Source organism: Plecotus auritus (genome assembly GCF_963455305.1).
Source record: "Plecotus auritus genome assembly, chromosome: 6".
Taxonomy (NCBI): domain Eukaryota; kingdom Metazoa; phylum Chordata; class Mammalia; order Chiroptera; family Vespertilionidae; genus Plecotus; species Plecotus auritus.
Genome location: NC_137773.1, coordinates 102346213 through 102362716, shown reverse-complemented (window position 1 = coordinate 102362716; position 16504 = coordinate 102346213). Strand labels below are relative to the sequence as shown.

Here is a 16504-nt window from a genome sequence, read left to right as displayed (position 1 = left end):
CCCACGGCATGCCCCAGACTCTGAGGGAGATTTTCATATACATTTTACTGATTTTCTTTACTAATTTTCTGACACTTTGATTATAGAGAAAGGGAAAATAGCAATATTAAAATATTTCCTCTAATTAATTCCCTTTTAATGTGCATGAATTTCATGCACCAGGCCACTAGTACATATATAAAGAACTTACACAACTAAATATAAAAAAATAAGATATAATAATTCTCTGCCCTCTTTTAATTCAGCACTCTCTCTCCTGAGAAAGTAAGGCTGCCTCCTTACAGGACTTGTAAAATTTTGCATCCCCAGCCACCATAGCTCAAGGTATGGTCACATGATTTATGCCATGCCAATGTGACACAGCCTTCCTCAGGCTGTAATTGTCAGTTAATAATGAGTTGACAGGTAGTAGAAGAGGCTGCAGCTACTTCTAGTTTCCAGCAGCTGCAGCTACAGCAATTCCAGTGGTACCAGTCTCCTTCAATAGTTGTATGTTCAACCTTGGTCCCAGCAGTAGCAGAAGAGTTCTGGAGCATGATTTGAGACACTCTCCTGTCTGTGACCTTTAAGCCTGTTTCTCTGGCACCTCAAGTTACCACTATCTTTTAATAACTCTTTCCTACCTGTATAAACCCATCTGAACATATCTTAGACTGTCAGGTTTACAAGTAAACTAATGCAAAAGTTAGCACTGAAAATTATTGCAATCAACAACCTTTCCACAAGGGAGGTTGGTGAAATTTAGGATGCGTTACCTGGCCTTGTTGGTGCTAACAGCAGTGAGGAATTCCTGGGACACTTAAGGGCTGGACCTCTGGCAGCTGCTGGCAGGCATGGGCTGTCTGTGGTCATATGTAATAAAAGGCCTATTAAAGGCAAAGCTTGGGAGTCTGAGTGGCCTGTGCATGGAAAAATATATAGGGCATGAGAATTTCAAGGAATTGGAGGTGAACTGATGGCTTCTAATAGTGGTGGACAACTTTCAGAGAGAGTAGCAACTTTAAAGTCCAAAGTTCTCAATTCAAGGTATAGATTGAAAAGCAGAGTGTCAGTAACTGTAACACAATTATAATTTATAACCTCTTATTGCTTGCACCCCAAGGCTGCATTGACTGAAGAAAGTTTTACCAGTAGTAAGACAATAGACCATATCCCCACTAAATCATTTTCTATTATTATGCCTTTCAAATTTTTTTCTAAAATAGTTCTTGTTTTATTTACAATGTTTTCATTTATTTTGATATTGTAAATGGAGAACATCTACTAATTTTCATATGCAGGTAAATCTCTTGGTTTTAAACAGTTGTCAAAGTAATATATTCAGTCTCCTGGTAGGTACATCATCTACATATAATAATTCTCTGCCCACTTGTTCAATATTTATATATTCCTTGCCACTAGAAAACCTTTTGCCTATTTTTTGAATACATCTTTTAATTTCAAATATACTAAAATAGTCTTCATTTGTGAATATTTTCAAATACTTTTCCAGCATTTTGAGATTGCCCTGTTTTGTTTTTTTTCAATTTAGCTTATTAGTGTGATAAAATAAGTTAATTAATTTTTTGTCAATGTTCTTTCTTAATCTGGGCCACAATGTTTATTAACAGCAAGTTTCCCTCAGAGGGAATGAACCATACTGAGTTAGGAAGATTTCAGGGACTGACTTGAGTCCACCCCTTTGGTCCTCAGCCCTTTGTAGCTCTGCCCCCTCAGGAAGCAGAGCTGGAGGAATGACAGTTTCCTGTTTTCACTTCAACCTGTTCCAGTGCCGAAATCACATGAGCCCATTGGAGAATTTTTTTTTTTTTAAAAAAAAAAAAGCAATTTAAGAGGAGAAAAACCACCAACTTTGTTATAGAGGGGCAGATTTTTATTATTCTTTCACGTAATAGGATCTATGATGATTTTATTAGCACAACTAACTTCCTTGTTACCTCTTCTCTATCTGAGCTTTGTTCCTTGAAGATAGCACTTGACCTTTTATTTTAGTCATGTTTTCCATATCACATATTCCACCTTGGAACAGCTGATACCTGAGACTGGTGCTATCTGTTTAGGGCAGCATTGACCTAGCAGGTAGAGTCCCTAGGCATGCCAACCTGACAGTGAGAAAGGCTTCCTTTAGCTATTGCACTCATGTTTGAAAATATTACACCAATTCTTAGCATCACCATTCTACATACTAAACATGAATTATCTACTTGGAGTACAGGTTAAAATTTAATACACTGCAAAATACAAATTGTGTACTCACATCATAAATATGTTGTAATATTCCAATATTTTTTAAAAATATATTTTATTGATTTTTTACAGAGAGGAAGGAAGAAGATAGAGAGTTAGAAACATTGATGAGGGAGAAACATTAATCAGCTGCCTCCTGCGCACTCCCTACTGGGTATGTGCCTGCAACCAAGGTACACACCCTTGACTGGAATCGAACCTGGGACCCTGGAGTCCATAGGCCAATGCTCTATCCACTGAGCCAAACTGGTTAGGGCAATTCCAATATTTTTACATGGCAAAGAATGTATATATGGGAGTGGAGTAAATTAATTTTTCCATATCACTGTAAGAGAAGAAGTTAATTGCTTTTATTGCTAGATGTTTTTGTGTCTTTACAGGCATCCTTCCATTGACTAAGGAGTAAAGCCAAGGTCCAGCCACAGAGCTGCTAATTCCAGCTATCGGTCCTCCTGTATCCACACAGCCTCACAAGGATAGGTTGAGAGCATTCATTCCTGCCCCCAAACTTGTATGAAGACCTCATAAACCTCGGATCCTTTCTGTCTGTTCAAATTCAAACACTCTCCTAACTTTTCCATTGATCTGTACTAAGGTGTGTGGGTTTTTTTTCTACTTTGATCATCAATGTGTGCACAGAGGCAGTGAAGTAGAGAAGATGAACTTTATTCATTTGGTTAAATGCTTTTCTTTTGGGAATAAAGACATTATAGGTCAGCCAGCAAAAGTAACTGTCTGACCTCACCCAACTTAATGGTGGTGGACTTGATACAAGAGACACTCAGGAAATATTTATAAAGAACTGGCTGTCTGCCCATTACCTCCACATAGCCTCATGCATCATCTTCAATGCAGCCTCCAATTTAAGGATGGAAATATGTGCTTGAACAATTTGAGTGATTAGATCAACCAGAAAAATAGTTACTGTGCCTATCCTCTCCCTTTCACAAGAGAGGCTAGTGTTATTTTTAATAATACTAAAGACTGCCTGGCACTTTTAATGCATGTAAATATTTTGTTTAAAAATACTCATCTAAAAGGCCATACATGTTTTGGTCATGTATCATTCCCCTTTTAAAGTGGAATGTTCAAGGGAATAATGTCTTTGTTAGGAACTTAGGCTCTATGGTCAATTGACCTCTACCTAGAGGAAACCACTTGAGGGCACCAAAGGCATTGCTCTTGCTCTGCATCCGTTGGAGGAGGTTATGCTTTCCATCTCATTGTACATGTAGAGGAAGTGGGTGGGGAAGCCAAGGTCTGGGAAAATGACCATAATAATAGTACCTTCTGTTTACATGGCACCTTTCTTCAATTAGCTCAGCATGTTTGGATATGATTATTCAGCTGGGAGCTTCCAGTTGTGGGAAATGAGGCACAAGGCAAACACGTGGCCTAGGTGGGACAGAGGGTGAGAATAATTCTTATTCATTTCAAATGCCCATTCATTATTTTTACTCTAAAAAGCTGATGTGTGACCTTTCCTGGCCATTTCCTTAGAAACAATAAGAGAAGTTACAGTCCCAAACCCAAATCCATGTAATGGAAAGACTCCTAAGTTTCGCTAGGGGAAAAAAAAAAAAAATCACACTCTCCAGAGCCACGGAGGAAATAAAATAGACTTATTTTCAACTGTGTAAGTACAATTGTAAGGTGACAAATTGTGCATTCCAGTTTCTAAAGAAAGCCACGAAACAACACAGCCTAAACAGTCCTCTGCTACATTTTACGTTTTGTCTCCAAGCAAATCTTCTCAAACTTGTTTTGTAAATCATTCAGCTTTTCTTCATTCTCTGCCAAAAATGACCAAAAAGTATAAAGAGAAAAACTGGACTTACATTTAAAAAGCTAAATTCTTGCCTCACGTAAGAAAATGCTATGGGAGAATGTAATGTATTAATTAAGTGCTCCAGCATGATTCAATGAAGAAACATCATGGCAGACCATTTAGTTAATAGACAATCAGGTCTGTGGCTTAGTCATCAACTGAGAAGATCACTAAAGTAGAAGTTTCCAAAGAGAGCATTGCTCTGCAGGTGTGGAACTTCCTGCGGAGTCATGTAGGGTCTCTAACGAAAGGGCTCATGTGTTCTCCAAGTATTAAACTTGGTGACTTTAACCTCTGAATTAGTATGTGGGTACTTACTCACATGTATGTTTATAGCTGACTGTCCCCTTTACAGTTTTAACCCCCAACAGATTTACTCTCCAGGATAATTTGTTTTCACCAAATGCATATTTTTTTTAACTTAAATTTTAGATGATACTTGAATATGGCTTCCTTTATAGTTCAAAGTATCTTAACATATGTCTGTTATATAAAGGGTTTCTCCAAAGTGTTAAGGGACTAATATGATTGCAATTAACTTATTTTCATTATGATAATATACAGTTCAGAGATTCTACATGTCCTGAAATGGAAAGGAATCAAATCATGCTTCTTTCTCTCTTGCTTACCTCTTACACTCCTCCACATCATTCTAAATTTGAGAGATGTTAATGATTTATTGAGTTTTATGAAAAAAATATTTATTTTCACCTTATTTATTTGGATGCTGACCCAAATGTTTACTTTCCAGGACTGGTGCAGATTGACTTTTGTACACTGCCTGTAACAATTGTACATCATGCCCATTCTCAAAATACTCAGTATACAGGAACTGGCTTTGGGATTGGGGTTTTTTAGGGTGTTTGGATCTCTCCAAGCCCAGATACACAGAAATCTAAAGGTATGTAAACTAAAGTTATAATACCTTAGGCTCATCCATATCATCCAATTGCTATTTAAAGTCATCAATTTCTCAAATTAGAAAGTTAGAAAACCAAGCCACAGCAAGTTAAGGTAATTTGCACATATATAGCAAGTGTAAATCCAAATCTCCAATCTAGGTCTTCTAGCCTTGATTTTGTTTTCCAGAACATTAAGGAAATAATAAATTAATCTTCATATTCCACATGGATTTTTAACTTCTAGGTAATAATTAGGATGAAAAGGCCAAATTTTATTAAGATAAACGATTAATCAATTCTATTTTATTTCATAAATATTTTTGAGGCTTTACTGTGTGTAGTGTTCTGCTTGACACAGAGATAAAGAGGCAAAGTTGGGTCTTTAAGAATTTGGAACTAGCTCTTATCTTTTCTAAACAGTTTAGAGAAAATAAAGAAAAAAAAATGAACATAACCAGGAAAAATTCACATGCACTATTAAATAAAAAGTGATGTTCCTTTTCATGTAGTTACCCTCCAGAGTTCTTTCATATGTGAGTGAAATCATATGGTACTTGTCTTTCTTTGAGTGGCTTATTTCACTTAGCACAATGCTCTTGAGGTTCATCCATGCTGTCTCAAAGGGTGAGTTTTCCTTCTATTTTTCTTCCTTCATTTTCACAGCCAAGTAGTATTCCATTATGTAAATATACCACAGCTTTTCTATCCACTCATTTACTGAGGGACACTTGGGCTGCTTCCAAATCTTGGCTATTGTAAATAACACTGCAATGAATATAGGGGTGCACAAAATGAACTTACAAGCTAAAATAGAGACAGACTCATAAAGGGAGAGCTGATTGACAGCTGTCAGGGCGTGGGGTTGGGGGCAGTGTCAGTGCAGTCAAAGAATTGAACAAAAGAGAAAAAACTCATCGACACAGACAACAGTGTGGTGATTGCTGGGGGGACGGGATGAAGGAGGTAGAGAGGGTATAGGGGGGATAAATGGTGATGGAATGAGACTTGACTCGAGGTGGTAAACACACAATACAATATATAGATGATGTTGTTGTGGCATTGTGCACCTGAAACCTTATAATTTTGTTAACCAGTGTCACCCCAATAAATTAAATAAAAAGGAAAACTTCATGTGAAAGTGATTAGGTAAAAGATTTCATTCAAAATTTGAGAGCTTTAGTCATTACTTTTCATATTTTAAAAATAATTTTATGAGAATAACTTTAAATAGTATCATATTTCAAATTACTTAGTTATCCTACTCAACAGAATTACACTTTCTTATGTCACACATATCATATATCTATTAAAACATGCAGCTTATTTCACTAAAACCGTTTGATGTTTGCCATTCTAATTAATCAGTGACTTCCCTGAAGATAGAGATTTTATCTTATTCATCCTTATATAGCGTAGCATATGTAAAACTGACAAATTCCTGGTAAATGAATGATGAGAAACTGGGTCAACATATGAATGTTCAAATGTTCCTATATGGTCACTCAAGGACAGAGAAAAGAGGTACAATGGAAATTGGAAAAGGATAGAAATTTAAGGCTCAACTACACTTAGGTCATTGTGAAAAGAGAAGAAGTTGGAGAAAAATACAATAAACAATCAGCTAGGAAAAGAGGTCATTGGCATTTTGTGTCATGTAAAACAAAGAGAAAAATTTTAGAAGTTAGGATTGGCAATAGTGTTAAAGGTTAAAATGATTGAAAATGTGGTAGTATTAGAACTGTTCATAAATATTCCAGGATTTAGGGAATTACTGAGTGGCCCGATGTTTACCACATAACAGAACATAGAGCTCACTACCTAGTAGGACTACAATAACATCTTCTAGTGTAGAAAGGAAGACCCTAGAAGTCAATAGGTCCCTGAGGAAAATGAATAAAAGCCTAGTAATTTTCTGGGGAAGTTGAGACTCTTCTTTTGAATTTACACCCTTGAGTTGCCAAGAGCACGCTAAATAAAATGTGGGTAATATTCCAGTTCGTTAGAGAGGAAGTCACTGGTTAAGTTATATTTAGGCCACAATAACAGCCATGTAAAAGAAACTTTTCAGCACAGAAGCAAACTTGCTTACATAGTATACGACCCTCTATTTTCACCAATGGTCTTGTTAAACTCTGGCAAAGTTAAACTCTAATAAATTTAAATTTTCCCACATCCTGTAGAATTTCCATGTCTTAAATTGGGGACTAAATGATGTCCAAAAGCACCAATTCCAACTCTCTACGGTAAAAAAAATACAATGATCTCTTTCTATAAGATTAGTAAATGGAAACCACTATAGATAGAAAACAGCAAATAAATACTGTATATCTTATGGCATACAGCTACTTAAAGAATCAGAAGAAAACTCTAGAACATCTTTTTTTAAAATATATTTTTATTGATTTCAGAGAGGAAGGGAGAGAGAGAGAAAGATAGAAACATCAATGATGAGAGAGAATCATTGATTGGCTGCCTCCTGCATGCCCCCTACTGGGGATTGAGCCAGAAACCTGAGCATGTATTCTTTTTTTAAAAAATTTCTTTATTGATTAAGGTATCACATATTTGTCCTCATCCCACCATTCCCATCCCAAACCCCTCCCCACTCATGCCCCCACCCCCCTGTTGTCCGTGACCACTGGTTAGGCTTATATGCATGCACACAAGTCCTTTGGTTGATCTCTCCCCCTTACCCCCACCCTCCCCTACCTTCCCTCTGAGGTTTGACAGTCTGATCGATGCTTCCGTGTCTCCAGGTCTGTTTTTGTTCATCAATTTATGTTCATTATTTCCCATAGATGAGTGAGATCATGTGATACTAGAAATACACTTATAAGAACCGAAAATGAGACAAGCAATAATGGTTATGCTGAGAGGCAAATGAATCAGTCTGTAGTGAGTTTCTTTCTGGGCCAACAGTTCTTTTGAGTCCCAATTTCAATGTCAAACAGTTCCTTATGTGTACATGTTAGCAATGATATTTCAGTTCTGGATTGTGGACAAATGGTGGTAATGCAGGTCCGACCCTCTCTGGTTTGGTCTTGGGCAACCTGCCGTGACGCACAGCTGCTGACTGCTAGTATGGCGAGGCATCGTCAGCGTCTTCCATCTCTGGACTGTTTCTCCTCCGTCTTCATGGCTGGAGCAGACCTGTCAATTCCTCTCTGTTGCAGGAATCCACATGGTCTTGGAGGTGTTTTCTGAAAATATACAAACATATTCTCGACCAAAAGTTAATAAAGGAATCTTTTCTATAAATTTGACTTGGGATCCTTTTTCATTTTTTGCCCAAATGATTTTCCTTTGGCTTGTTTTGACACCATGTGTATGTATTCTTGACAGGAATTGAACCTGGGATTCCTTCAGTCAGCAGACCTATGCTCTATTGGCTGATCAAAACCAGCTAGGGCTCTAGAACATTTGAATTTAACTTTCCAATCAATTTGAGATGATATTGTATCTATGAAATTAGAAAAAGAGCGACTCAAAACAAAAAGAAGTTACAAACATGATTGCCAAACAGAAAAGGTACAATGAAAGCAGTGAGCTGTTTAGAAGAAAAATTTAAGATTAGAGAACATTTTAAAAGTTACTTAAAAAAATCGGAGTCAGACAATAAAGACAAAGAAGTTAAGAGAATAATCAGAAATATAGAACAGTGCCATCAAATGTAGTCATAATAGAAATTTCAAAAGGAGTAAATAAGGAAAAGACATAATAAAAAAAAGGGAAGGAAATTTCCCTAAGATTTTTTAAGAAGTTGATATTTAAATGTAAAGGGCTCCTAACAAAAAAAGACAGGTCATTTTGATGAAAAAAGATAACCCCATCCAGCAATATTTTATTACTAGACATATTATGGGGAATTCTTAGAAATTATTTTTAGAATAAAAAATATTCTACAAGTATTCAGTCAGAAAATGAAATGAACATTTACATAGGAAAATGGGAAATAATATTGTTAGTTTATAAAAGAAGAAATGTAAGTAGCCAATCAACATATGGAGAAACATGGATTCAATGAGTGAGAATTTCGTCTTACATTGGAGTAAATTAAAATAGTGTAATCAAGAGTACTGTTATCGAAAGTACCTGGAGATGTGTACTCTAAAACATTTTGGGGAGTATAAATCAGGATAAACTTTTGTATGACAAGTTAATGCTTTTTGTAAAATCTGACAATATTTCTATTTTCTAGAAATTATATAAATGGAAAAAATCATTTATATGTGCAAACATCTAGCCACGAGAATATACAGCAAAATACATAACAAGAACATATCATCAGAAACAAATAGAATATCTAAATTTTGGCCTTTAGGTACAGAGAGTATAATCATAATAACACACTGTACATGTTCAAATGAATAGAAAAATATTCACAAAATTATTTAAAAAGTTTAAAACATGTGGATAATATATTTAAAGTTATATTTATATCTGCCTAGAATGAAAAAGCCATTAAGTTCCCATTTGTTTTTGGATAAATTCCCCTAGCCAAACAACCTTCCTTATCATGGGCACCAGGCACAGTCCTCTTTTTTTCTAAGGCTTTAGTCCTCTACATCCCACCGAAATATTTAAACAAGCCAGTCGCATCCTCTTGGTACTATAAAACCTTCCTCCTTTGGTTGTTCACTCTCTTCTGAGTGCAACCCCCATATGACCAGGTGTCTCAAATGGTGTCCTTCTCCTCTGGGTCATGAGGAGATGTGACTAATAAACTGTTATTAAAATCATCGGTACAGTGTCAATGGCATGTGTTTGGTCATCCCCAAAACCATAGGGTGGGGATTCTTCCAAGAAGGTGAAGAGGTGGCAAATAAAACAAAAAGATTAAAGGTGTAGATGAAATTAAGGATTGAAGGAGCAGTGTCTTAGAGCAGGAACAAGCTGATGAACTCTAACAGATAGATAAATGAGTTAATTTTTATAACAGGAGAAAGGGACAATAGAATCGGTAATGATCCAGTTGAGGCCTTGCAGGATGGCTTGGTCTTGTTAGTAAAGTAGCAGATAATATCATCTGCTGAGATCAAGAGGCAGTAATGAGGGTTTGGGCTTAAGTTGATCTTTGCTTACAAGTATAAGAATTACCAACTAATAATAATGTCCAGGCAATTAATTATCTCACATGATAAGGAGTTTGGAAGCAGGCAATTCCAGGATGGATTCAGGAGGTTAACAAATATCAGGATACAGGCCTGTCATCTTTGAAACTTTCTCCACCTTCTCCTGAAAGTCATAAGATGGCTGTTGAATCACAGTTTCACATGACCTCTACAAAAAAGAATGAGAATAGATAGGAAAAACACCCACATTTACACGTTCTCCTGAATATACTATATATACTTTATATATAGTCTTTTTCCAGAAGGCACTAGCAAATATCCCCTTAATCTCATTGGACAAAACTGGTCAGCAGCTACCCAAAGACCACAAATGAGTAAAAAAACAAATGAAATTAGCATTACTGGCTTAGACCAAGCATGATTTTCACTCTGGGGTTGAGCATTTTACTTCCTGAATAAAAAAGGGATTCCATGAGCAAGCAACAAAGGGTAAAATAGTTCAGGGCAAGCAACTTACATGGATTGTTCAAGGGAATATGAAAAAATTTTATAATAGCAGCTGTGGATGATGCCATAAGAAGTCCATAAAACATCAATGAAAGGATTAGTAGGCAACATTGAAGGTGGAAAATCATGAGTTTATAGAGAACATGATAGTCTAGATTTGTGACTTTCATTGGCATCCTATATAATAAAAAGCTAATATGTAAATCAACTGAACAGCAGAATGACTGGTCACTATGACACGCAATGACCACCAGGAGCTGCCCCCTGGTGGTCAGTGCACTCCCACAAGGGGAGCACTGCTCAGCCAGAAGCCAGGCTCACAGCTATTGAGCCCAGCGGCGGTGGCGGGAGCCCCTCCCACCTCTGCGGCAGCTCTAAGGATGTCCAACTGCCAGCTTAGGCCCACTCCCAGCCATCAGCCAGACATCCCCCGAGGGCTCCCGGAATGCAAGAGGGCACAGACCGGGCTGAGGGACCCACCATCCAAGTGCACAAATTTTGTGCACCAGGTCTCTAGTATATAATAACCTAGGAATCCAAAGTAAATACGTGGATCATCAAAAGAAATAATAATGCCAATACATTTATGAAAAAGTCTGATCATGAAGTCCAGAACTTTTGAAGGTAATGGATATAGCCATGCCTTGCAAGAATTGAGGGGGGGAAGGTATAATTTTGGACATTTAGAGATCAGGATTCAAAAAAATGGTATGAACAGATAGGATAAAGGAAATGGAGAGATTTTAGTAGGAAAAATAGAAACCAAATTTACTGACATTTGGAACCATTTTATCTCTAAGTGTAGACATGACAATGAGAGTCTGAGAACATTTGGATATAAATGCAGTGGATGTAAAAAGGTTGAGAATACCAGAAGGATATTTTTTGAAGTGGTGAGAGAATGGCAGAAATAATTTTTCTTTTATCTACATTGTTCTGTATTCCCAGTTAGACCGTTTTTTTTCTTGCAGGTCTGAGAGCATACATTACATTTCTTTCTCATGCTAATTTAGGAAGAGGAGTTGAGGAGGTGTGGTGGCTGTGATGGTGGAAATAGTCCCCCAGGATGCTCAGATTTCACAGTCGTCAAATTTCAATGGTTACATTAGTCTTGCACAATAAGATTTTAAGTACTGTTGTACAATCAGAAAATAATTTCATATTTTAATTGGGTTGGAGGTACTATACCTGGATACAAGTTTTTCCCTTGTAGTTTCAAATTACACTTTCATCATATCTCCCAATGGTGCATTTCCTCCAGATTCCATCAATGGCTATGCCTGGAATATGCAAGTGCTGGTAGACAGATGCAAACCATGCTGCTGAATGCCAGCTCCATTCCTGGTATCAAAATGGCATTTATTGTACTTAGTTTAAAAACAGGAGGCTAGAAAAAAATGCCAAACAATAGTCAAGAGGCTTGACTAAATTGTGATATTGGTGCAAAGTAATATTCTATAGCCATAGTACAATATTAAAAATGTGTATTAGCATAAAAAAGCACAATATAATTTTAAAACTACTTTTATGCATAGTAAGAACTAGGGACTCAGTGCAAAAATTCATGCACCTTGAAAGGAACTATGGACTGTGAGGCCGGGGTGGGTCTTGGCCCATCCTCCACACCCCTGCCCAGCCCCTCCCGCCACAGCCTCTGGTCCCCTGATCCCAGCACTGCTGCTCCCATGCCCTGCTGGTGCCAGCCCCACTTGCACCCACTGACAGCATGGAGTGATTAGGGCCAGGGCCAGCCCCATCAGGTGTGCGAGCGGTGGCTGCTGCCTCGATTGCCCCTCAGGAGCAGGGGGAGGTGGAGAAGCCCTCAGGGACGATCAGGACTGGCAGCCACTGCTTGCACCCGCTGATGCCACCTAGTGATTGGGACTGGAGCTGGGTGCCAGTAGTGGGTTCAAGCGGTAACTCCAGAGTCAGCAGCAGGTGCAATTGCCTGGCAGGACCATGGCGCATGTGAGCAAAGAATTTTCAGTAACCACCAGAGGCTTGCCTCGATGACAGTGACTGGCACCCCGCCTTGGTCTGGAGCCCCCGCTCACCTGCTCCACCATCCTGCCACAGCCAATGCCTGCCATGTTCCGTGCTCTGCCACCTGCTGCTGACACCTGCCATGTTCTGCACGCACCCCCTCGTGGTCAGCACACATCATAGCAACCGGTTGTTCGGTTGTTTCTCAGTTCGGTCTATTTGCATATTAGGGTTTTATATATATATATATATATATAGATGTGGGTGATTTTCAAAACAATGTTTAGGATTTTATCATTTTTTCAAAGTAAATATGTTTATTCAAGGAATAATTATTGTATAATGAATTAAAATAGACCTAAGGCATACTGTCCTTTTAAAAAAGAAGATGATGGACCTGGAGAGGAAAAAAATGAGAATTGTTGGGGTTAATCTCAGAGCACTAGGCTTTTTCTTGTGGAGTGGGAAGGCCTCCCACCCACATACCCTCAAACTAGTTGTGCTTTCTCCCCTCCTTTTTCTCTTCCACCCCTCTTTTCCTCTCTCTCTCTCCTACCAGATAATTAGTGAGATTGGATTCTGAGTCACCACAATTCATCTCAATGTATTTCCTGTTTGGGACTCAGGCCTGGAGATCTGGGCACAGCCTGATTCACACAGTGTTTTAAATAAATATTAACCCAGGCTTTTCCAAGTCCCTCAGGTCATTGCCCTTCACCCCTTCAGAAAGTGTGTGCTTCATCATCCTGTGGATGCCTTCAAAATTGCCTAATTAAAAACACTCCACACTTGGTCAAGAAGATTTGAAGGGCCGAGCCCGTCACAGCTGGGAGGGTCTCTTGGTTGGGGCTCTGCAGAAAGTCGGTAGGGAAGCTGAAGTCTGCTCCCCTGCCTGGTGACTGGATTTCCCCAGGACAAGTATCTATACCACTCATTTGTCTTCCCCACCATCACCACACTACTGCCCTGTATGAGTATGTGAATAATCCAGAAACACCCTAGGATACTTCTTTGCCCTGCTACTCTTCTGGTTTGTCTTGCTGTTTTCTCTACATTCTCAGGCTTCTTTTGAAATGTCAGTGATTCTCAAATATCATTTCTCAGTAACTCCAAAGCCATTTGATTTCAGGACTACATTCTGTCCTAACTCTTACCAATAAAGGGAAGAATTCTAAGCATATGTCTCTCTCCAGATGCATCAGTATTCTACTAGATCTCCTTTGAGACCCTTGGCATGTTCTGAGTGCCCACCCAAGGTTCTGCATTCCTTATTTCTGCAGCTTAGCTTCTACAACCTTATTCAGAGGCAATTCTTAGACTACTGGAGCCACTTTACTTGGACATGTGAGGAAGTTTGTCCCATGAGGCAGACCATAGCTAATGACTGATGGATCAGTATACTAGTAAAAGCCTAGCACCTTTGTTTGGAGCAGAACACGTTTTGTGGTGCAATTCATTCTCCAGAATTCCCCTTGGCATTAGAGGAGGCTGAGACCCCACCTCAGACTGCACCCTTGATTGACTTCTCTTTCTTCCCTATTCAGCTTCCATCACTCCTGGAAGCACTTCTTTAGTAAATCACCTGTGCATGAATTTTTATCTGACAATCTCCTGGGGCATCTGATCTAAGACCCTCCTGGTCTCGAAGTTTATTTAACAACAGGCAGTTGTTAAACATGGTCATCTACAGATGGCCCACACGCACCTTAAACTCAAAAACAGATTTTATCTTTTCCTCCTAATCCTGTTTTCCCTTCCTTATTCCCTAATTCACAAATGCCCCACGTCATCCAAGACAGAAACAGGGATTATTCTAGGTGTTTTCTCCTCTTCAACTACACATTATCCTACTCAATATCATTCCTTGAATATCTTTTTGTCTCCATTACCACTGCCATTATGTGTTTTAAATGTCTTTTTTTTCTCATTTCTCAACCTTCACTTTACTCTTAATGCTACCCAGAAGCCAACATTTAACTATCCTTTCACCAGAAACCCCCATTCCTTTTAATCTCTTTTCTTCTGTTACATCCACAAAAGTACTACTTTAAATAAGTGCCACAATGTTTCATCTCCTTTCATATAGCTGGGTACTGCTGGGAAAATATCACTCAATATTATATATGAGCCATCACAAATTGGTAATTTCCAACCCCAAACTTCATTCATTTAGAATGTGAGATGTCTACTCTATAACCAATCCAATTTCAGTCCCAAACCTGTCGCCTAGGTTCTTCTTTTTTCTGACATATATTTTGTTTTCTCAGTTTTCACAAATCCCATTTTTATTATTTTATTAGCTCAAGAAAATGTCTATTTTATTTATTTATTTTTGAGAGAGAGAAAGGAGAGAGACATCAATTTGTTGCTCCACCTATTCATGCATTCATTGGTTGAGTCTTACCTGTGCCCTGACCAGAGATCAAACCTGTAATGTTGGTGTATTAGGGCAATGCTTTAACCAACAGAGCTACCTGGCCAGGGCAAAGTCTATCTTACCTTAAAAACACAAACACACATGCATACACACACACACGCGCACACACACTGGCATGTACGCACAACACATACCAAACGAACAAATAAACCAATCCTTCTCACAACTCTGCATTGCGCTTTAACGACTGTCTTAATTGCTCTTCACTCTGAATCATCCAGTAGTTTAAAAAAGCAAGACTGTCTCCATAGAAAGCTTCCATCACTCTGTGGTTATGCTTGTGAAGTTTTAGCATTTCACCTTTTCCATTTAAATCTTTGACCCATTGGAATTTATTCTGGTGTAAGGCTATACGGAAAGCCATCCATTCTTTATTTTTGTTGTTATTTATTTATTTTTTTGCCATCTATTTTTAATGTAAATCCGTAATTACATCACTATTAATTAATTCCATCTCTTCCATAGTTATTCAAAACTTTGCCTAATTTTCTCCTCTGTAAAATGGGGATAATAGCACCTGCCTTATATAGTTAATATAAAACTTAGTTACAGGAAGAGCTTAGAAGCATGTCTAACACACAGAAAATATGCAATATATTTAGCAATTGTTATGTATGCATAACATGACTTTTAGTTTATTTGTGAATGATATCTATATATATTAAAGGCTAATATGCTAAGTGTCCCTCTGACCATCTGACCAGTCGCTATGATGCGAACTGACCACCAGGGGGCAGACGCTCAATGCAAGAGCTGTTGTGACATACACTGGCCATTTACAAAGAAACAGCACTGCGAACCTGACGCCAACAAAGCAACACTTGGCTTCCCCCAAATGGGACACAGGCCCGGCCACCACCCCGGAGTGACACCCCACCAAATTGCAGCCAATACTGTCAAGACCACATGTTGCAAAACGAGGCCCACAGCCCAGCCCAGCCCAGCCCAGAAACAATCGCTGTGGGCGCCAGGTAATGATGTCACATAGCAACACCCGGCTTCCTCTCCCTAGTGACTAGCCTCCTTGAGTTTCTTCAGCCCAGGAACACTACTTGCTTTATAGCCAGGTGCAAACATTTTACACTATTTTACACTTTAACCAAATGTCTGTGAAGTGTTTTCCCATGCTTCATCTCATTTGATCCTCACAGAAGTCCTGGAGTAGGTAGATAAGAGACTTGGTGGAATCCTCTTTTCTTTTCATTAGCTGGAAAATGGAGATTTAGAAAGTTTAGAAACTTGACCCGACTGAAAAGAAGTAAGAAATGGTGGACCTTGAAAATGACTTCAGGTTTTCTCACTGTGCAGAATATAGTCAAATACTGCTGCAGTTAAATATTTTACCCTTTGTTCTCCCTGCATGATCTACAATAATAATCTGCTTCATGTTGATATTTACTGCTGTGTTGCTGACAATTATCTGAAAGAGAAGTTGGTGTGCTTCACTGGGCTGGAAAACGTTTAGCTAAATCATAAAGCAGGTCTAATTAAGCAAGTTTATTCTATATATATAAGAGGCTAATTGACT

General features: G+C 38.4%; 1 protein-coding gene across 1 annotated transcript in view; it reads right to left on the bottom strand.

Moving 5' to 3' along the window:
• ADAM28 (ADAM metallopeptidase domain 28) overlaps positions 1 to 15340 on the bottom strand; it is a gene marked incomplete at both ends in the record, with an annotated part of 141913 nt that extends 126573 nt beyond the window's left edge. Inside the window, one exon of the mRNA XM_080675480.1 lies at positions 15141 to 15340. Within this exon, the coding sequence (XP_080531606.1) occupies positions 15141 to 15340 (200 nt within the window). The remainder of the gene's footprint in view (positions 1 to 15140) is intronic.
• Positions 15341 to 16504: the final 1164 nt, after the last annotated feature.